At 44.4% G+C, this 23,659-nt stretch overlaps 1 protein-coding gene across 2 annotated transcripts in view; it reads right to left on the bottom strand.

Moving 5' to 3' along the window:
* The window catches only part of MAML3 (mastermind like transcriptional coactivator 3), a 400,512-nt gene extending 377,250 nt beyond the window's left edge, over positions 1 to 23,262 (bottom strand). The window contains exon 1 of one of the 2 annotated variants that reach the window (XM_032857312.1): positions 21,987 to 23,262. In XM_032857312.1, the coding sequence (XP_032713203.1) occupies positions 21,987 to 22,457 (471 nt within the window). In that variant the 5' untranslated portion in view covers positions 22,458 to 23,262. The remainder of the gene's footprint in view (positions 1 to 21,986) is intronic. The other variant, XM_032857303.1, reaches the window with a different exon arrangement.
* Positions 23,263 to 23,659: the final 397 nt, after the last annotated feature.

Raw genomic sequence — 23,659 nt, 5'->3', positions numbered from 1 at the left:
CTGCTACTTTTTATATGGATAGGATCATAGGAGCCCCCTTCCAGGCCATGGCAAATTCTGGAAGCCACAAAGATGCCTTTTAAAGGAACCCCTTAGAAGCATACACATCCCACTCTGAGGTAAAACCAAAATTCAGGCAAATTTCTAAACACGTACACCCCGGGGCACCTGGGTGGCTCAGGTCTGCCTTTGGCTCAGGTCCAATCCCAGGGTCTCAGGATCGAGCCCCAAGTCAGGCTTCTTGCTCAGTGGGGAGTGTGCTTCTCCCTCTCCTTCTGCCCCTCCCACCTACTAATGCTCTCACGCTCTCAAATAAATGAAGTCTTAAAAATAAAATAAAATTAAAAATAAACACATAACACCCCAACTCTGACACACACCTTCTTTCTCTGAATGAGAAAGCTATTTTTCATCAAATTCAGGTAAAACTGATTTTGACGGCAGCACACATTTTTCAAAAGGTGAAGGCAAAAGAAAGGGTAGATTTATCCTTCTTAATAATTTCCCCTGGCCCTCTGGAAAGACAGGCTGGGTCTTTGTCTGCAGAAGAGCTAAAACAATTAGAAAGGAAGAGGAGAACAGGAGGAATTTTCAGGCTGAGGCCCAACCGGCACGGCAACCAAAGGAGCCAAAGCCTGAGTGGTCATCTACAAAGGAAACACCTGAATACGTGTTACCCATTCTAGAAAATCTACAGGGGAAGACACGACATCAGTAAGAAGTCCAAGCAGGTGTTAGGTAAAGCACAGACACAAGGGAGAAAAACGTTCACTTAGAAAAAATCTTTTATCTGCAAACGTAAAGCCAAGCGGGTAGGTTGTTTTTGTTGTTTTGGGGTTTGGCTTGGTTAATTGTGGCAGGAGACAAAAGTGCATCAGTACATCCCAGCAACAGAACCCCTGGGTAGTCCCCAGGCCAACAGCAAACATTAAACACAACCAAGTTCAGTTGGCTAGTCCTTTAATTTGATTGGAACGACTTTTATCTTTCACCTCGGAGTCATAAAAGAACATAAGTTGTTAGCAAAACAACCCGAAGTTGACTTAAATCTGAGGCCTTCTTCTGTCTTTCCATATGCTTGTCAAAACTATTTCGAGAGAATGAAAGAGAAAACATGCTTGCCCAAAGGGGGAGGACACAGGGGACAGAAAAAAATGGCTAAATATATAAGAATACGCTAGATAGTGTATTACATCTGAAAAGTTTTTGGTTATTTATCCTGCTTTCATGAGATAATCTCAGCATCCCAATTTATAAAATTCTTTACTTGGAAAATGTGTCAGTAGACCTACCAGAAAGCTAAACATTCTCAGAACTGAAGAAACAGTACCTATATTTACAAACTATGTCCATATCATTTGCACGTATATCATGAGTCCTATAAACTGACCCCCTTGCTCATCCTCGCAAATTTATATAATCAAGCACATATTTCCAAAAAAAGAAATTTCAACTAAAAGTAGTGTCATATTATGTGGAGTTAGTCTACTAGTAAGAAATTGAGAGTCTAAAAAATATTTTTGAGGGTCACTTACACATACTTTTTACAAAGGCCTATAAACTGAAGTTTGTGTGATTTTTAAAACTGATTAAAACCCATGGGATATTATTTGGCCTTCTCGAAGGAAGGGTTTTACTGACAAATCATTAAGAAAGGGTATGAAAAACTATGCCTTGGTCTCACTATTGCTCAGCAGATGGAGATATGGCAACAGAAAAATAAACGTGGCTCTAACCACCAAGAAGAAAAGTTGGGTTTTCTAGCCACATTGAAGATGCTAGCTCTGAAATTCAGGAGTAATGCCATAATTAATAAAGACATGTTGAGAGAGTCAGCCAATATTACAGTTCGGGTCCATGCAAGAAACACTTTTTGAGTTCCTCTTATCAGTCAATCCCAATCTTTGCTTTCAAGGAGCTCACCACGCAGCCTTGGCCACTCACCCATCAGGCAACTTGAGACAACTGTTTCATCATCCATGAGCCTGGAGAGCATGGCGAGGGAAGGAGAGGCCCGGGGTTCCACACAAAAGTGACTGGCAGAGTCAGGAAACATCCCTTCATGTCTGGCTGACTTGCCTAATTTTACATATGGTATTTTCAAGCAGGGCACGTGCATATACAGATTAAATTTATAAACTATGATCTCCTAGACAAAACCCTCCAGTCATTTCCCGTGAGGGCCAAGTTCTTTTTTGTTTCTGGAGATGGAGGCCTCTAGATGGCCAGAAAGAAGGAAGCAGCTATTCCTAGGACTTATGGTAGTACCAGCATGACTACCCAAAGTTATTAAAAATTGGCATTTCAGAGGCGCCCGGGTGGCTCAGTGGGTTAAAGCCTCTGCCTTCGGCTCAGGTCATGATCCCAGGGTTGTGGGATCGAGCCCCACATCAGGATCTCTGCTCAGCAGGGAGCCTGCTTCCTCCACTCTCTCTGCCTGCCTCTCTGCCTACTTGCGATCTCTGTCAAATAAATAAATAAAATCTTTAAAAAAAAATTGGCATTTCATAAATGTTTCCTTCCTACTGTAAAGTGTCCTTACAGATCAATTGAATCAAATGTGAGCTCTGTGGCCCTAAGAGATTAAGTGACTTGTTTAAGGTCACACAGTTTGTTGTGGCAAAGCCTGACCCATCTTCATTTCCTGGTTTCCAATATAATGTCCTTTGAATTAGACCAACCTGCAACCTAACCATGCGGTTGAGACCCAGAGACAGAAATGACTGTTGGCGTATATATAATCAGAATGTCTGCTTGTGAAACACAGATTATACAGCCACCCAGAGAAAGTCACTGGCCTGGCATTGATTTAGCCTGGAAAGCCTACAGAACAGGGTGGGAGAGAAATGGGGCAGACCCCCAAAGCAGCTGGCCTCCCCCTCAAATCAGAGGCTGGAGTATTCACTTGTGTACAGCACCAGATCAGGGGAAGAAGGGGATTCCCCATGAAAGGGATTAAAGGGAGCAGATCCCTCGAGGGGAGGCCTTTACTTCTGTCACAGAACCACAAGCTGCTTCTGCTCAAAAAGGATTTGGTACCAAGGCAGAAGGCTGCTCAGAATTTGTGCAGAACCACAAAGATGCCTCAGTAGGTAACAACAGGAAGGAGAGTCAGAATGAACTTTCCACGAGCCATCTCCAAGAAAAGTGGTAGAACCTTCCCTCTCACTATTTAGAAACACCAGCAGCAGGTGCTACAGGGGGGCCTACACCAATAGAACCATCGCCGTTCTTCTCAGGCCTGTCCACAGCTCTCACTGGCACGCGTGCTTCCTTAATAACAAGCTTAGGAATGGAGAATGGGAGGAGAGGCACACACTCTGTGAATGTCTGTACTCCCTTGCCCCTCTTTCCTTGAAGAATAGACTTCATCAAGCAGGAAGCTCAGCAAAAACTGAAAAGAGAGAAGTTCTTATTAACGTATTGACACTTGCCACAAAGCCTGGCCTATCTCAACAAGGCTCTTTGCTTTCACGTCTACCTGGTCTCTCGTCGGGTCGGACAAAAAAAGGAAAAACAAAGACGACTTCCAGATAACTATGCCTCTCACAGCTGTGCAGTCAAGAGAGGGAAAAACACCTTTTATAACTTCCTCTGGCACTTGCTGAAAACTCTGGACTTTGGGGAGGCTATTAGAAAAAGGTTAAATATGAGACTAGATAATGATATACCAAGGGACTCACGTCAGGGTTGTTTGAACACCACTCAGAAGCAATTGCTGTTGAGAGCTGGCTACCACTTTAAAGGGCTCTGGAAGAAGGCGAAGTCTGCAAGTAAATGCTCCAGGGTGCCCCTGGGAGGAGCAGGATAAAGACTCCAGATTTTGCACAAGCATCCGTGAAAACATTTATTCTCCATTCTTTCATTCAAAGATGACGAGGTATCCACATCTAGTAATTATTTCCTGTCAGTGGCATATTCTCTCGCATTGTTCTTTATTTAAGTTTATTTTCACGAAGACATGACTTCACATACACAGTAGTGCCCTCCTCCTTTCTCTCACTGTGAGCCAAAGGGCCCCTGGTCTCCATCTTTAGACTTCCCTATTTCATTTACTCTCAACAAATCTGTCTGCCAGTTATTTCACACTATTGTATCAACGAGCATTTTACTTCAAAATCCTATGTGTGTAACTTACCCCTTCCTGCCCCTAAAACTTGGCCAGTTACCATCCCCCTTATAAAATTTGTGATGTTACCCAAAGCACTTTGGGCTATCAGTTCCAGGGTTATGAACCACCAGCCACTGAAGCTACCTGATTGGCTCCCCGCCCCCTGGTGCTTTAAAATGATAACTAGACAGTATATAATTACATGGTCCCCAGAAGATACTTATAATTGAATCACAGGGCATTTTGTGAATGTTTGGGACAGCGATTAGAGGACCACAAAGTGATAGTATTTCTAACTCTCGCCAGCTAGAATGTAAATGAAGCACCCTAAAATTCAATTAGAAGAGTCCTTTTGGTATTAAATAATTATAATATGAATCACATTAGGGGGCAAGGTTTTTTTTTAATTGAACTGTCCCCATAACCCCCGAAGATCATATTTTCTAATAGTTTGCGTAACAACACAGCTGGATTTTCAGATTTATGGTTCTTTATCCAACTGAGAGAGCTGTTACCCAAGGTAGAACATACGTATGCAAGAGTCTGTTCCTGCTTTTGCTCTGTCCCCTCCTTATCTGGTGACCTCTTAAGTGAGCTGGGTCTCACAGTTACCCCACTTCTCCCAGAAACATGCTGCATAATTAGAATATCTAATATTATGATGCAAAAATAAAATAGCTATAAAGATATTTACAAAGCTAATAGAAACAGGGCTATTCATCTATGCAAACTTTCACCCATTCTGAATACCCAGGAATGAAGGTCTCATTTCTCCCCCTCACCTTTCCCCTCTCTCCAGCTCTCCCTCCTAGCTCTCTTTCCGATTCTCAACCATTCCTTCCATCCTCAGTACCTGCCTTCCCTCAGGGCAGGTTGTGACAGTCTGTAGTAAAGCCTCCAGGAGCGACTGTAGCTGGTCCCTAGTGCTCAGGGAAAGGATATGAGAAAGCATCAAAAGTAGATCTTTTTCAGTCATTATCTTTCTGCTTCCATTTCTTAAAGGAAGAGAAGGTAAATATTGTTCCTCTCACTCAGGAAACTCCGGGAAAGTAAAAACAGAAACGCTTCTCCCCTGACTGATTTTTGTAAACACGCCATCAAGGGAAGGTTGAAAGGATGGTCACGCAGTGAGGTTGCTCCTACAGCCAACCCAGAAAGTCAAACAGAAAACAAGGCCCTCATCCTTCCTCTGGATGCTCTGAATCACACCCAGGGCACAGGCAGGAACTCTCCCAACCCCTGAAGTCTCCAGCAAAAGTACAGATGCACCTACAGCAGATTGGTAACCCAACCATTCGCCTCCACTTAAAAACATTTTTTTTCCAAGGCCAGGGATCAAAATGTAAAACCAAGGCCTGAAAAAATATCCGTTCCCCCAGCAGGGCCCCAGTGTTAAAATATAATGTCTGATTAGTGATTAGTAGAACATCACAGAAATAAAAATACATATACATACATATGTATATTTTCCCAGTAGATTTGGCCTTGTAATGACATTTGCTCATGAGAAAAAGAAATTTACTCATCCCAACAACAGAACACTTACCTAAGGGTGTCCTACCAAAAAAATAAATAAATAAAAAGGTCCCCTAGAGACCAAGAATATAGTGACATTTGGTGCTCTTCAAACAGAGGATCAACACCATCAGTTTCCTCCTTTTAGCTCCTGAAATAAAAATATTCTCATGCACGGAGCACAATAGCACGGGCTACAGCCCTTCCTCATGGAGTGTGATTCTCTCTGAGAATCGCCTTCTGCTATGTTTGCAGGAACCACTCTCCCAGGACTGTGGAGCCCTTCTGGATCTTTCCTTGCACTTCAGAGTCAAGAGCAAAGAAGCCAGAATGGATGACCATGACCACACAGAGGTTGAGTCATAAAGGATTCGCGATGATGGTGCTACTGTGGTCAACGTAGAGCTCAGTCACAGGGCAGCCACGGAGACCCCTCCAGAGGAAAGTGGAGTTAATTAGTCTTTTTATGCACACACACATGCCAGCTTCACACATTTAAAAAATAGACCCATGCTAAGCAAAGGGCCTATTTTAGCACTGTCTTGTAAAAACTAGATAGACGGGTACTCTCTCTCCTTTCTAGCAGTCACACGGGCCCTAACATACTTTCTGGCTTTTGCTAGTCTAGCCTGAAGAATGAAGAGGTAAGATGCAAAGTGCATCTGAAAAGCACTAAAACAAAACACAACAATTTTCACTCTCACACGAAGCACCGCACACCAGTGAATCAATGCCTCTAAAATTAATTGGCATTCCTGTATAAAATTTTCCTTTTGTAACATAGCCACTGGGCCGCTATGGAAAAAGATCCTAATTTATACCGGCTGAACAAATGATTTGATTAGTGACCAAAGTAAGGAGGCGTGAATGCTCTCCAAGCATGAGCTTTTCCGCATGGCCTGAGTCAGCCACCGTACAGTAAGCCTGGCGTGGTGCCAAGCGCCCTCCTGCCAACGAGACTAGAAGTTTCTGAAGAGCTACCACAGATCCAATGTTGGGAGAGTCGCCCAAACAAAAGGCGGCCACCGAGTTCAACAACTGGCTTGCAATGGCACCATATGTTCTGCAATATTGTCCTGCTGCAACACTGGGGTCTGTCTTCAGTGTTCCCGGGTGCCGCACAGCTGTCGGCCCATGAGCTGTTTTATCATTATTTTCACTGTTTTATTACTTTTCTGGGAATTCAAATCAGTGTAACCGCTCCTGATGCACTGGGTGAAAAATGGTGTCTCCCTCCCCCTCCTCCTTCAACCTAATGAATTGCCTTTTTTCATATCAAAGAGTAATGAGCACCAAACCACATAATATTTATTCATGGAACAAAAGACTTAGGAATGGAGGGGGTGGGGGAAGCAGGAGCAGCTCCTGAGTGTGGAGAGCGGAAAAGCTGGACATTTTAAAGGAGCTCCTCACTGTGATTCCCGGTGACACTGGGTTCAATTTATAGGGAAATCCAAACCTTTCAGCTCTCCCCATTCTTTCCCTTGGAGCCTTCCATCAAGCAAGACCCTGATCAATGCTTAGAGACCCTGCTGCTGAGAGCTGACAGTAACCAAACATAACTCATCTTGTAGACTTGACAGTGAACTGTCTAAACCTTTTCTTTCTCAGTGGACCTTCCCTAAAAAGCCTTTTCTCTCTCCTACGAGCATTAAGCGAATATATCTAAGAACATTCAGGATAGATATCCTTTTACCCCCAGTATCATCATGGCCTCTATTGTGGAAGAGCGCCTGATCTGGCCCAGGGAAGAAGAGCCCTTGAAATAATGGCACTATTGGAGTCTTCCTCACCTCAGATGACATGAATTTTCCCCTCCTCCCTTTCCGTGTTAGTCTCTCACACTCTGTCTTCAAGTCTTCTTTTTAATCCAGAAAACAGAAAATAATGTACAATAGTAGGAATAACTTAATCCAACCCATGGTTAAGCTTCCATATAGACACTGAGACAACTTAATTGTCACCTTTACAAAGGATCCCCAAATTGGGAGGGGCAGAATGGACTATGAAGTCAAGTTAATGTTAAATGAGCCATGTTTCTTGAAGGCTTCCCTGAATACATGAGCCACCAAAGTGAAAGGAAAACTATTCTTTAAGGTAATATAGCTATTAAACAAAGGTTCCTCAAAAACAATCCACACTCACGCTAAGAAAGAGATTAAAGGTAAAGGGTGTGCAAACCACGTGAAATTTTAACACCACTGACTGAGCTGCTGTTTCTTCCTCACATTTTATTACTTTATTATTTTCTCCATTTAAAAACTCTATTTTCAGGATTAAAAAAAGATTTATTTAAACTATGAAAAATTATTTAAATTTTTAAAAACCACAAAATAACTCATTTCTTCCTCTAACCTGTGCCACCCAAATGGTTGTGAATTTTAACAATGCAGAATTTCTTATCTGGATAATTTCCCTTAAGCCCAGAAATGGAATCCTTTTCTGAAGCACCCCTCTTGTTTCTTCCTCTTACAGTCTCATTTTTGTAAGTCTGTCAAAGCTAATTATCTCTCTCTTCAAATTTATGGCTCTTCAGTGTATCATAAACACATATATTACGAAAAGTTGAAGAAACAAGTGAAGTGTGCATTACACTGTGAAGAAAAAGACAGACATAAATAATTATTCAAAGTATCCACTCTTCGTTAATAAAGTAAAGAGAATGGCATTAGAAGGCCTGGATGGAAAAACCGAAGCCAGCTAATCCCCCCTTCCTCTCCCATATATGGTTGTCCCCACCCCCTGAGCCAATACCAGAAACTCCCACACCACCCCTTTAGGATAAAGAGGGAAGCAAAATTCTCAGGTTTGCAATCCTCTGACATTCCAGACCACAGATAAACATGAAGTCTACCAAACCAGTACCACAGACCACCTGTGCCTCAAGGAAGGGAACAAAGGCACAAGACACAATTCTCACAAGCACACAGTGTCATTAAGCACCCTTACTTGACACTACTGTTCTGTATTTCTGAGTGTTCCAATTCCAATCTGAGACCACAACTTAAAGTTAATAAAAGGCTCCTGAATGATTCATATCAATCCTTACAACCTAAAAACAGGATCAAACACTGAAAAAGCAACAGCCCATTTGAATTTCAATAGCTTAGTGCCAGACATCCCCCATCCTCAAACCACAGTTTATCCTACTTGGTCACCTCAACGTTATCACTACGTGTTCCCAGTTCAGTGTGGGCTCCAGACGTGTTTCCCTCCGGCACATAACAACCACAACCTGCCAAAAATACTTTCTGAGTATGGCTATTTACTGTGGTAACAAACAAGTTCTTCAAATATTCCTTCAATAAATTCTGAGCATTCAGCAGCGCTAAATCCAAATCTAAAATCATCATTTCCATACTTCACTGAAGAAAATGAACGTGTTTTTAAGAATCAAAGAGCAGCTGCAAACCGTTTAGGAATTCCTAGTTAAACTGCAAAATGCGCTTTCAACCATTTAGGCACAACATCTAAACTGAGAAAGTTGCTTCTTTATATAAACCACCTCTGTTTACCAAACATGAGAACCTCCCAGGAAAGGGCCAGGGCAGGATGTAAGTGGCAGGGGAATGTTGCAATCCACAAGGTGCCCACGTGCACACTCCACTGTGAGGAAATACCTTAAGTGATTAAAGATAAACACCACCTGCCTGCTTTGCAAAGGCACCCATTGCTGTAGCTGCACACTCTTCTCTGGGATGAAGGGACGGGAGGGACAGGAGGGACAGGAGGGACGCAGGGAGAGAGGATGGACTGAAATACCACAGTGGATTAGAACTGGGACAATGGGAGCCCAGAACAGAAGATGGGAAGAGGCAAAGGGAATGTTATGTGTCATCCCGCTGGGAACTCTGGCATTATTATCACTTACACATGCTGAAGTTAAAACCCAAGAATAAGCTATTACAAGAGTTTTATCTCTTTTCCTTTCCTTAGCATCCAGAAAATTTTGCTGAGTTCTGACATGTCAACTTTCTTCACATTAATGTGAACGTTGACCCCCCGACACTCCTATTTATGAATTTACATCGTAAATCACAAAGAGAGTTATTGAACTCTCTTTAAATAACAAATAAAACTCAAAAGGTCTGACATTCTTTTTGTAAGATATGTTAAAAAAAAAAAAAAAACTCCACAGTAAGGTAAGACTTGACTGTAGTCATTTCTTTCCTATTACAAATAATCTCTTGACCATTTCAACCGGAAATAAGAAAATGCTTTCCAGAGGAACTAGAAATTAGAAGTTTATTACGCCATAGGTATGATCTCAACAGCCTTTGGAAAAGAGGTTTTATCTAATAATATAATTAGATAGCTAAGAACATAACCAATATTCAAAACATAACCATTTACCTGTCTATATCAAATAAAGGTAAATGTTATACCTTGTGCAAATGCAAGGTTTGTTCACCTTGTGCATAAGTGAACTTCATTCCTGAAAGAAAACATTCTAGTACTAGAAATGAAAGAAACAGATCCAGGAATATTCAGAAGCAAACATGAAAAAAGTAGGATGACACTCCTCAGAGGGACAGAAGACTAGCAAAACTAAACTTGACTGTCAGCAGCAAAAGTGAAAGGTTGAAATTTTATTGACTGACCAGAGCAGCAACATTAAGGAACTCGTAAGTTTCTCATATTGGAGGGCCTGGTTAGAAGATTGGGAGCAAGATTCATATATTGCATACATGGCTAACTCATGCGATTTAAGCTGTTGAAACAGAAGCTATCTATGGGTCTTTAGGCTGAAGCCCCTTTCCTCCAAATCCTGCATCCAGCACATGGCTACATTAACTTGTCTGGCCACAGGTTTTGTGGGGGGGTGGGGGGGGGTGGTTTCCTCACCAAGGTGGCAGGTGGCTCAGCTTAATGGTAGAAAATGACTGCTGCTAATCAACATGTACGTCAAACCTGAAACTGAATGCCTAGTGGATCAGAGTCCCTAGGTAGAGAATGACATAAAGTTTAGATCCCCAGTCACTTACATTCCTACCCTGGATTTATTTCTGTGGTTCAAGTAATTGCCATCTACATCCTGCACAAGCTTCCAGGTCCTATGCCCTGTGACAAAGGTTGAAACATGAAGTGATGATTAAAAAAAAAAAAAGAAAGGAAGGAAGGAAGGAAGGAAGGAAGGAAGAAAGAAAGAAAGAAAGAAAGAAAGGGAAAAAAGGAGGGACACACAGGCTGAGGTATATGAGGCCAGGGGATAGCAGCAAAGCAGGAATCCTCATGATCAAATAGCAGGGCCAGGCCAGGACCAGCCCCCTGCGAGACACCACGTATCTTAATTCTAGCTCCTGTTCAAACTGATCCTATAACCTAAAGGAAAGTCAAGTAGGTAAGGACCGTTCCTTGGCAGAGCGTGGTTATTTTATAAAAATCCAGCTGTTCGCACAACCTTTTCAAGAAAGAACACTTCAGGCAAGTGAAGGCAGAATAACGTTGCAGCAGAGAACCCCGATTCCGGAGCCAAACAGCTCCTGCTCTATGAAAACACAGACTCTCGTTATTAGGCTGCCGGCGCAGGGCAGCCACTATGCCAGAGGTAAATCAAAATGACCAAGAGCTCCAATCAAGGGCAGGTTCAGACCATTGCAGCACACGTGTATAACGAAAACTGATAGGACTTCTCACTATCTAAACAGACGCTCTAAGGTGACTGCCGAGGCAAGTCCATTTTGATGCATTTTCTACAGTTGGCCAGGTCAGCAGGTGGTTATTACCATGTTACACAGATGACTGGATTAGTCAGGGTAATTTAACCTGTAGGAAGTGGCAACTCACAGACCTGAGATTTTTATGACCCCTCAAACCTGCCCCCACTGCCTCCCCAAGGAGCATAGCACCAACTGAAACACATTTTCCAAGTAAAGCCACACAGGTCTGTGAAACACAAAGCTCGGGAAAGGTAAAGAGAACTATGGTCTCGTTCAAGAAAGTGAATTTCCCACTTTCACAGCATGAGCAGGTACCGGTTAACTAGACTCCTACTAACTTGCTTTTTAGGACCAGATGAAAAGAAGGAAAGTCATTCCTATAAGACACGTTGCCAAATACACAACCTTTAAAAACCAACAAAGTTCACCCTAGACTGCAAAGACCAACACCAGTTACTAGAATTGACATTTTTTTTTGAAGCTGTATTTTTAAGGAAACGCAATTATCATTTGCTCTAAATTGGGTTATAATAAGATTCAGGTACTATATTAAACCATATTAGATTAAGAGATTTTTTTTTGGTCAAACTTTTCTGTTTATACATATTACGTATATAGCAAGAAACCCAAATCTGTGCTATAGAAATGCTCACATATGTATAAGGAATATATGAATAAGGATGTTCATTGCTGTAATGTTTAATTGGCAGAAATTTAGGAACTACAAGAGTGTCTATCGACAGAGGATCATTTAATAAATTATGGAACATCTGTATTATGGAATGCTATATAACAGTTAAAAAGAATGAATTGAGGATCTACATTTAATGACTTGGACAGGTCTCCAAAATATATTACGTGGAAAAAGTCAATCTCAGAACCATATGTATGATTCCATTTGTGTAGAAAAAAGCTACCATGTGATGAGGTACAATATATAGTATATATGTAACTGAACAGAAGAAGGTCTGGAAAGAGATATTATAAACCGTGGCAACTTCTGAGAAGGGGGTAACATAAAGGAGAAGAATTAAGTCACTTCTTAAAACTACTTTCATTTAGCAATTTATTCAACAAATATTTTGAGTTCTTCCTATGTACAGTAGGTCTTTTTCTGATATGAAGATAAAGAAAGAGACATCTCTATCCTCAGTAACTGACATTTTATTTCTATAGTGTTTAAATGTTTTATGATTTAAAAAAAGATGTCATGGGGCGCCTGGGTGGTGCAGTTGGTTAAGTGCCTGACTCTTAGTTTCAGCTCTGGTCATGATCTCAGGGTCATGAGATGCAGCCGTACATCGGGCTCCACGCACATCACAGAGTCTGCTTAAGATTCTCTCTCTCTCCCTCTGTTCCTCTACCACGCGCTCGTGCATGTTATCTCTCTCTCTCAAATAAATAAATAAATCTTAAAAAACAAAACAAACAAAAAACGATGCCCTAACCCCTTCTCCAACACTTAGCCAACTAAACAACTTTTGCTGGAACATTTTCACTCATCAAGACAGCTCATTTCATCTTTGAACAGGTTTAATTTTCATATAATTGTTTTTTTTTAAATATTAAACCAAACCTGACTCCTAATAACCACCAACCACTGATCCTAACTGTATCCCCCTGAGGCCGTAAAGAGCACATCTAATCCTTTCTTCACTTGACAGCCCTTCAAATATTTTAAGAAAGCAATTATACTCTCTAAATCAGACTAAACACCACCAGGTCTTCCAACTGTTTTTCATATGACATGGTTCCACGTCCTTGAACCTTCCTGCCTACTTCATTCTAAATGTTCTCTTCTTTGTCTAATTTCCTCAAAAGCTTTAAGTCAAGCCGTGATCATGGTGCTACAAGTGTCACCTAGTCAAAAAAAAAAAAAAAAAAAAGGAAAGAAAGATGATCACCTGCCTCATTTTCAACGACCTTAATCTTACTCCCCACAATACCAACGAATCCTCTCCTCCTACAAAGAGATTTCATTTGAAAAATAATGAAATAAATTTATAGAAAACAATGCACGAAAATCATAGCCACAGACAGCTTGCAAGAAGATACAAAGCATTTAGGGCTCTAGGATTTTCCTAAACGTTAGTTTATTAATGACTTCCATTAACGTGTTCTCATAAAACCACAGAACCATTTCATACAGCTAATCCGAACCAGGAAACCATGGCCTGCAGCGTGCGTCCAGTGAGAGCAAGGATGCCCCCTACACCACAGTATCCCCAGTGCCCAGAAATCGTGTCCAAGATGCAGCTGTTGCCCAGTACCTAGTCATTAGATGTTGGCTTATGCGTGAGTAAAACGAGCCTCCAACCACTCAACTTTAAGTCTGCACTTGGGCAGAAGGCAAACAATTAAGTGACATGCAAGTCACTCATAAAAATAGGCCTAGCATTGGTGTAGTGCCATAAAGTCTTTGGGATATATATATATATATATATATCGTCATTCATTCGGGCCTAACAATCACTAAGTGAGGTAAAAACAAGTAACTACTGTTCCCTTTCTGCCACAAAGTAAGAAGTCAGATGGTCACATGGCCAGGGCAGACATGTGGGACAGTGGTCCTTTAACTCCTTCCAAGGTACCCTCTGCCGTACCTCCTCCTTTCTCCACTCCTTAAGTCATAAGAGTGTTTTTGAAAAGCTGTGAGTAAAGCCACACAGTGTATTTTCAACACCCTAGGGGAGCTCCTTATTTAAAGCAGGCTTCTCAACAGCAGCAACACTGATATTTCGGACCAGGTACTGTGGGCACACTCTAAGATATTCAGCTTTATTGCTGGCTTCTAGCCACTGGACAGCAGTAGCATCCCTCCAGTGTGACAACCAAAAATGTCTCCCGACATTGCCAAATGTTCCTGGGGAGAGGAAGGGAGCAAAATCTCCACTGCCTGAAAATCAATGATTTAAAGGAATCCTGTAAGTAGTACCTCCATCCCGTGGGGAGTAATCATTTAAGAAAGCATGAAAATATTTAGGAACATGACTTCTTCCATACACAAACACTATTGCTTTAGCTCTTGAAAACACATATATTTGACTTTTCGTAGGGTCTGAAGGTTCAGAAGAGACTACTCGAAGCACACTTTACCTCTGTAAGCTCCCAAGACACCAGGACACTGTCTGCTTACCACCAATAAGCAAAACCGATCATCTCTCTTGTTTCTCCCTCTTGCCATCCCTTCCAGGTGATGCCTCCAAAAATCTTCCTCCCCTTTTGCCTCTCCTACCTTAATGCTAGTCCCTTAAAGCCCTTTCCTGGGTACCAGACCCTTTAGATTCACTCTCAGTCACGGAGCTGCTTTCAGCATCTAACAAACAATCAAAGAAAGAAAAATAACCAACCACTGTGAGAATAAAGGGCACTGGGAAAGCTTGTCTTTTAGAGCTGCGCAATCCTTTTGAGTCAGGGTTACAACCCAGGTTGAATCCGCACAAACAGACTCACAGCACTTCAGCTTTTCCTTTGCAGGGGAAGGAGCCTCTATGTAAGAATCAGTTTTCTGGAGGTGTCGAAAGACGTTGTGAGCGGGGAGAAGAGGTATACAGCCATGTCTCCTAGTAACGTCTTCACATGTGCGAATAATCGTGGAGATGGCTGAGGCCTGAAGGGTCCACAACATGAAACATTACACAACCGGATTCTACCCAACAGGGTAGAGATGTACAGAATTAGAAAGCAAATTCTGGAGGTTGTTGGTTAAAAAACTTAAGATTTCACTCCGGTTTTCTACAGTGGTTAAGCCATTCATTGCTAAGGAGGATACACGTTATAGTTATTTGTATTTTAAAAGATTCTACTTTAGCATAAAGGTCATTCCAACCGATGGGAGGTCCAATGTAATTAAAAAGAAGTGTCTAAATTATTCTTAAGGAATCACTTTCCTTTTGTCAGTGGAAGTACTACAAGCCTTTGGAGATTTTTATTAAATTCCCCCAAGAATACTACGCACAGCTTGCCTTAAAAAACCTGAACCACAGCAGTAATTTCCTTTCTCTATGCATGTGTGCATGTGGCCCTAAGGGAATGCTGTGCTTCTTTTCCAAATGGAGTTTCTTATCCACAACTGAAAATCTCCTCAATGGTATAACAGATGGAACAGCCAGGTACACTTAAGGAGCGGGAAAAGGTGTGCCCCTTCTCCGATCCATTAAATGAAACTATGATCTCTAAGTATTTATCATACAGCAAGCTCTCAACTCCATTCTCTAATTTTATCCAACCCTATTTGTTTAGTTCTTTAAGTTTCCCTAGGTTTAAACAAGCGTGTTTTGTTTTGCTTTGTTTTAAAGTTAGGAGAATTAACCAGTTCTCCATGATAGTTGATTTTCCAGAAGCTACATTTCCAACACACAAACATGAATAATGAATTTTTGGAATGTGTCTGTCTGAAAAGCATGCTCTATTTTTTGTTTTAAGATTTTATTTATTTATTTGACACAGAGAGAGAGATCACAAGTAGGCAGAGAAGCAGGCAGAGAGAAAGGGGGAAGCGGGCCTTATTTAAAGCAGAGCAGAGAGCTCTCTCTCTCTCCCTACAGAGCAGAGAGCCCCAATGCAGTGATGTGGGCTTGCAGGCTCCATCCCAGGACCTCAAGACCATGATCTGAGCTGAAGGCAGAGGCTTAACCCCTGAGCCACCCAGGCACTCCAAGCATACTGTGTTTTTAATGAAATTTAATTGGGGGGATCCTCTAACTTTGGAGCAGTCACCTGTAAATCAGCTTTGTTAAAAAAAAATAATAATAACAGAAACCAATGTCAACTTAGTTTGAAACAAGAGGAAAGTAAAGCATATTATTTTACTTAAAATGTCATGAGAAGGGGACATAACTCTGCCCAAAGCTGTTGAGAATTTACTGGCATCAAGCCTAGTGCTGATTAAAAAACAAACAAACAAAAACTGGTTATCCCCCTTAAACCTAGCTAGAATAAAACTGAAAAACCTACAATGTATATACCCATTCTTGGATGCAAGAGTGTGATTTAGCATTTTAACCTCTACGAAGCACTATGAACTCTGAAGCAATACTGCTGAACGAATCAACTGAAATTTTAAAATTCAGCCTGTTCAACATTATTTGTGCTAACGAGTAAATGGTATACAAAATCAAATCCATAATTAATCCAAAATAACTGGCATCTTCCCCAGTAGTTTCATTAGTTATGAGAGGAGGAAGCACTGAAATTAAATTTCTCGTCTTATTGCTTCTTCCCACTCTTTGGTAAAGGTGCTAAAGGTCAGTGAAAAGACCAAAAGGTTGGCAGCAGGAGGGGAAGAAAAACAAAGCAAGCAGCTACGGGCTCTGAAAACTGGATAAACAGCCTCTGATTAATAGAGTGAAAAAATGCAAAGCTATTTGGGAAAGTTAAAAGGCAGAGATTATAAAAATCATGGGATTGAGTTTTAAGTATGTTCCTTGTTATGAGATTTTGATGTCTGGTTGATTTCCCAGTTCTCTATAATGAGTAATGTGGAAAAGATGACAGAATTTAGCCATCCTAAACTCAAGAACACAGTACGAAACTGTTAACTAACAAACACAGAGCATTAATCACAAATAAAATTCCATGCTATTAAATAACATATAAGTACTTCAAATGTGTCCAAGAATTACTATGTGATGTGCAAAAGGGTTTATTATACTGGATTCCTTGAATGGCAGTAGCACTAAGATGAGAAAGAGGGAGAGACACTCTCCCACCATGTCAACCAATGGAAGAGCTCTGTCAGGAAACCTCTCTAATAATTGTTGGCTATTGGTCTCAGATATTTATAAAATGTTTCTATATAACTCTATTTTAATGTTTAAAATTCTCATCTTTCTTCTTACAGAAATGTCAGTAAACCATATACCTGGACTGCTTATTTTCCTCAAACCAGGTAGCACCAAGCTACAAAGGTTCTAAAACTTGCCCTTATAATTCTAATGACTCAGGATGGAAAGTATCATATACAGCACCTGCCTGAAAACTCACTTTGCTTGGGAAGGAACTCACCCCGAAGAGCATTTCGTAGATTATGATTAATAATTAACTAAATGTGCTTCTACTTTTCTGATCTCTAGCTGCCCGGTACTAAATAAAATGCACCACAACCAAAGAACATAAATAATATAACTAAATACGTGCTGGAGCTTTAAAAAAAAAAAAAAATGCTTCGTAAGAATTAAAAGACAACACTTGTGAAACACAGAGAAATTAAATTCCAGAAAGTTTTTCACAAACTTAAGGCACACCCTGTGTGGGTTATGGAAAGCTTTTCAAGAATCAACTGTCAATCCTATCACCCAGGATGGTAGAACAGGGTAGGCCAATGAAAAGATTCCTGTGAAAGACTTAGACATGGTCTGACATTACAAGCCTGCCAAAAAACCTGGATACAGAGCCAGTAATTTACCTTCAACAGGATAAGAAATAGGAAACCAGATTCATTTATAAGGAGGTTTAGCACTGGACTAGTATGTTTACATTTCCTGGATCTGTTCCAGAAACAGATGAGAAAATTTTGGATGGGTTGCTCTTTTCTCCAATACTCAGTAGTATTAAGTTTATTATCAACTGAATTTTATGTGATAAACTCTCAGAGCAAGAAGCACACAGATTTATGCGGTCTGTAAACTCTGTATAAATTAAACACACTTTGAAAGTTATATTGGCACTAACAGAGTGAAAAGGTCATGAAAACACCGGACTGAACCAGGTCAAGTAAGGCTACTACCATTTTGAAATTCTGAAGACTGCATGGTCATGCTTTTTGAAGTGCCTGAATGATTAAACCTCTGTCAAGTCAATGTGCTCCTCTCTGAAAATGAATTTATGTCAGTTGGAGTTTACCTTGGAATTTTAACCAGGCCTTCAGTTCCAAGTACAGAGAATGAACAAGGTCTCTTGTTTCCACAAATAATTAAAACTATTTGAAGAAAAGGAAACTTTTCAACTGAGACTCTCTAATAGGTGAAATGAACAGCTCTCACCAACAACTCCTTGAGGGCAAGTGTATATAAATGAAGTGCAAGTGTTGGGGGGAATGGGTGATGATCATTCGACTGACTACATGTCCAGAAATTACATTTTACCTGAGATACTGTAGCTTCAAACCAAGGCCTTTTCCAGCTCCCTGCTCTCCTAACAGGCAGTGCTATTAGGAATCCACACAAAACCTAGGCTCCTTCCAGCAGCTTGGAACCAAGGAAGATTTCTATTTCACCTCACCCACACTGCCTTTTGTTTGCTTGTTTTTTGTTATTCATGACTATGCTTATAAATGTATAAGAAAAATCTAAAGAGGTAAAGAACTGATGAGACTGCCTTCTTAACCCAAACCAGGCAGAAAGAGAACTAATCAATATTTAGTACTTCAGACATATTGGCCCTAAGAAGGTAAACAATAGCAATAAAACAGAAAAGAATCCTACTCATCTTTATTTTTAGCATCACCATTATTATTATTTGGCTCTGCTTGATTATTGCTTTTCTTTGGGATTTCCCAGATAGCCCAATCTGAGAACGAAATGTAATTATTCTGTGCCTTCACCAGAGCCCCACTATAATCCAGCAGCTAATTCAAGAAAATGAAGATCAACATATTTTTTGAAACCTCTGCTTCCAAGATTTTATCTCATACATAGACTACGTTAAAGTACTCTTTCAAGGGACAGTGTGAATTTTTAAACTAATTATTTTTAAAGAAAAAATAGCTTATCAAGAATGATGTTATTTTCTTTCCTTTTCGTGGTACATAGAATTTACATGCAACTCTTTGCTTAAGAATTAAGTCTGTTTATTTTCATTACACTCATCACACATACTTCCCACTGATATCAATGGGAGATGTATATGTGAAACACAGCTGAAGCTAGAATATACTGTTCTGTACATAGCCTTGGCATTTACCTCAATTTAATCAATGGGCTAAATTATTGTCACAAAATTGACAGACAAATGCTATTTTTCAGGCAATCATTTTTCAAGTCTGTTGTTAACTTGCTAAGGTGAGATTCACTATGACATTTACAGCTTATGTCTCCTCCATTCAAGTAAGCATTGTCTTTGCATTTTCAAAAGTAAGCTCTGGCTTGAGCTCGCGACCTCCTTACAGGTAATGCCAGGATCTTTGATTTCCTTCCACCTGCAGGTGTATTATAACCTGGGGCGCACACCACGAGTCCTCCCTCTCCCCCACCGAAGGCCCATAGGGCACCCTGGAGAAAACCTACTCCAAACACGAAAACTTTCTGGCTGCTAACTCTACTGCTCTCTCCAACGATCAAAAGCGACTGGGCACCGGGAAGGGCACTGGCTTTTGTTCCAGCGTTGCCCAGCTGGCGAGGTAACGCCACCACAGTCCTCCATCCCCAAAGGTCGGGATAAATTGCGTGGTGCTGAGATTTTGGAGCCTCACGGAAAAAAAAAAAAAAAAAAAAAAAAAAAAAGCCTATTTTTACGCAATTCGTGCGTGTGGGGTGTACAAACACATGAAAAGAGGGCGTGGAGCTGGCAGGCATGAAATTCTCAGTGCCTTTCAAATTCTACTTCGTCTTAGGTTCACAAAGTGAGTCTCCCGATCTGCGGAAGGGCGCGAGGGGGGCGGGGAGAGGGAAAGCACGCGGACTGGGAGAAATAGGTAGGAGAAGGGCACGCGAGCTACAGTCGAGAAGCAGCTCTGGCCCCCCCACCCCCCACCCCGGGTACAATCAGAAAAGCTACAGTGTGTCCGTGGCTTTCGGCTTCCTGTTTGTAAAGCCAGAACCTCCCTCCCCGACTTCGGTGACAGACGCTCTTCCTTAAAACAGAGTCCGCCTCTTCTTTGCGCGCTCGGGACAGGATCCGGAGCTGGAGAGTGTGGGGCGCGCGGGGCTCGGGCTGCCCGGGTGGAGGGGGCAGGGCCGCGGGGCGCAGTGCCCCTCCCAGCCGGGCGGCCTCTGAGGTAGAGCGGGGCCGCCAGGCGGACAAAGCGCCTCCCGCTCCCTCCCCCACGGCCGCGCACCAAGAGGGAGGAGAAGGCGGGCTGGAGGGATGTGGGAGGAGGAAGAGGAGGGGGAGGAGGGAAGGTGCAGCCGGCGGGACTGGGCAGGATCACGCCGAGGAGGGTGGGGAGAAGGAGGGGCTGGGCGGCCTCGGAGAACTAGGAGGAGGGAAGGATTCTTGAAGCCCAAGATAAACAAATTGTTCCTCTTCACGTGCGGGGTGGGGGGAGGTGGAGAGGGTGGGGAGCGAGCGCTGCGGCCTCTCCTCTCCCCATCCCCCTCGCCGGCTCTTTGTCACGGAGTGCCGGCCGGAGTGCGGGGCGAAAGCCCGCGGCGGCACCCGCACCACCCGCGGCGCCGAGGACTACCAGACTCCTGGTGTGCGCGATTTATAAACCGCATATACTGAGGGGGCCGCCCGCGCCGGGCCCTGCGCCGCCGATCGAGGGGCAGCCTGCAAAGGGAACGGGAGCCCGCGCGCCGTGCAGCGCTCCTGTATTCCCACCGCCCGGCCCACCCGGCACACTCGCGCAGCCCTAAGCCCGGCGGCGCGGTGGGGGAAGGGGCCGCAGACACCTTTCCCAAGCTTCCGGCCTCCCCCCACCCCTCCCCGACCCCAGAAAGGAAAGCAAAAGAACCGGAGAGAGGAGATAAGAGAAAGGATTCTACCCTCAGGGTTAGGGGGTGGGAACTGCCCCTTCCTCTCCGAGAAGTTAAGCCATTGGCTGCTCATCTACCTCGAACCCACCCACCCAGCCATTTAAGCCTCTTTCGCCTGACTGCTACCTTCCACTCCTCCGGGCTTATTAGACCGGCTTGGGAAGTTGGTGGGGAGCGGGGTGAAGGTTGAAGCAGGCTCGGGGCAAGCAAGTTTAAGAGGAGAAGGAGGAAGAATCCCCAACAGGGTTGCGTGGTCTGGACCCTGGGCGCGCGCCGGGGGTGTAGCTCTTCCCTACTACACGCGCCGGGTGGCTTCCCCTCCTCGCACCCCCACCCCGTACCCTCCCCGCCGCTCCACCTGCCGGACCAGCCTCGGGGCTCCAGCGGCGAGAGCGCGCACCCGCGCCCCGCATCCGCGCGCGCACCGAGGAACGCGCGCGCGCGCAGCCACCCTAGCCCGCTTCTCACTCACTTCAAAGTTCATTCACAAAACTCTAAGACTTTCTCAGCCCAAAGGGGGTGAGCTAGGGAGAGGAGGCGAGAGCCTCTCCCTTCCCCCCACCTCCCTCCAGGGGTTAAGGGCCTGGTGCCCGCCCAGAATCTGCGACAGCATCAATTTCTCCCTGCACCCGGCGGATGTGCTGAGAGGGGTGGGTGAAGGGGGACGGGTCTGGGAAGGCGAAGCTGCACGGCGAGGGGTGGGGTGGGGAGTCGTGAAGAGGAGGAGCGAGGTTTCAACTCTGGGTTCACTCTCAAATCCATATCTGAGAAAGGGAGGGGGGGAAACTTTTCCAGTGCCTCACTCCGACGCTCCCCCAGGCTCCCTCCGCCCCTCGCAGTCGTGACTGGCTTCTCCCCTCTCGCCCCCTCTTCCCCAAATCTGACAACCCTGACAGATTAACAGGTAGCGACGACGGCAGCTTTTCCCTCAGAAAAGTTAATGTTAACCCTTCGGTTTCAGCCCATCTCGCCACCGTCTAAATCAGACACCCGTTCCCCCCATGTAAGAAGCTCCACGCCCCCCCCCACGCGCGCGCCCCACGCCTGCTGCCAGTGCGCCCTCACCATGATCAGCGTGTGGTTCCTCTGCTCCGCCGAGGCAGCCTCCGCATCTTGCTGGGGTTTGCTCTGGTGCTGCTGCTTGCCCGTGCCGGCGCCCGATTTCTTGGCCCTCTGCTCCAGAGTCCGCTGGTAGAGGCTCACGGTGTCCCGGCGCTCCAGCTCCAGCTGCTCCACCTGAGCCTGCTGATACCTGTTCTCGCAGTTGACGTGGTGCCGCCGGCAGCCCTCGATGCGCTGGCGGAGCCGCTCCACCACGGTGCTGTGCTTGGGGACGGCCGCTGAGCCGCCGCCGGGGCCCCCGGAGCCGCCGCCGCCGCAGCCGGCAGCGGGGTGATTGCTACTCGGAGCAGCGGGAGTACTATTGGGAGTATTATTCACACCGATCCCGGCCCCGCCGAGGCTGCTGTTCAGGCTACTGTTGATGCAAATACTACTGCCATTCGCGGCAGCAGCGGGGGCTGCGAAATCCCCCATCCTGCTCCCCGGGCACACTATTTTGGAAGAACTTTTTTTTATCCACCCCCCTATCAGCCTCCTCCTTGGGTCCAAGAATTAAAATAGTTTAAGTGGAACGCGGGGGAGACGCAAGCACATGGATGGAAACAGCGATCCCGACGGGGCGAAAAAAAAAAGGGGGGAGAGATTTTGGGGTGGGTTTTTTGTTTCCTTTTTTTAAACTGTAAAGCTCGAAGGGAAAAAGGGGGGGGTGTTATCAGAATACCATCAGACACCTATCAACAAAAAGAATCACAACAAACTGAGCCAGCAGCAAATCGGGTTGCAACTCAAGGGGAGATCCGCTCCTCTCCTGCCTTCTTTTTATAATCCATTATTTTCTAATAAATTCCAGGAGATTTCCGGTGGTTGGCAAGCATTTTCTCCCTACGTACCGAAAAATACACCCCATGTACACACACAAGCATATGCCTCCAGTGCGGACACGCGCGACACACACTCACTCCACACCGCATCGGAAAACGGCAAGCTTGCTTATTGCATTTTCCTTCCACAAAAAAGTTTTGGTGTTTATGCCGCCCCGTGTTCTCAAAGTACTTTGGCTGCTCAGTTGCATTTCACAGGAACCTAGATATCGAATCCTCGGGCTGGGGGAAGTAAACACATGGACAGTCCGAGGCGACTGCAAAAGTAGATCGGTGAAGTCCTTTGCAAAACGCCGCGCGGAGAGCAGCCCCTAACGCTCGGCTGGGCTGCCGCTGCCGCCGCTGCTCCTGCCACCATCACAATGATCAACTGCTCGCCGCCGCCGCCGCCGCCGCCGCCGCCACCGCCGCCGCCGCCTCCTCCTCCTCCTCTCGCTCCTCCACCTCCTCCTCCTCCTCCATGCCAGCGGAGTGATATCAGGACGCGCGAGCTCAGTAAACACGGCAGCGGCGGCGGCTGGAGGCCGTGAGACAAGCCGGGGGACCCGGCGCAAAACCCGGCCCGGACTTTCACCCGGCAGGAGCGGGCGCGGCACGCACCCGCACCCGGCTCCCGCCTCCCTCGCCTCGCCCTCCCCGCCCCTCCACGCCCCCAACCTCACTACTACCCTGACAGGAAGCCGAGCTGCCAGAAAAGAGAAAAAGAAAAGATTCTGGGGGATCTCGGGAATGAATCAACTTTTGACCTGTGCATGTGTGTGTGTGTGTGTGTGTGTGTGCGCGCGCGCCTGTGTC

The sequence above is a fragment of the Lontra canadensis genome, unplaced genomic scaffold (assembly GCF_010015895.1).
Source record: "Lontra canadensis isolate GAN:19392208 unplaced genomic scaffold, GSC_riverotter_1.0 scaffold1, whole genome shotgun sequence".
Taxonomy (NCBI): domain Eukaryota; kingdom Metazoa; phylum Chordata; class Mammalia; order Carnivora; family Mustelidae; genus Lontra; species Lontra canadensis.
This window is presented reverse-complemented; position numbering and strand designations above follow the sequence as displayed.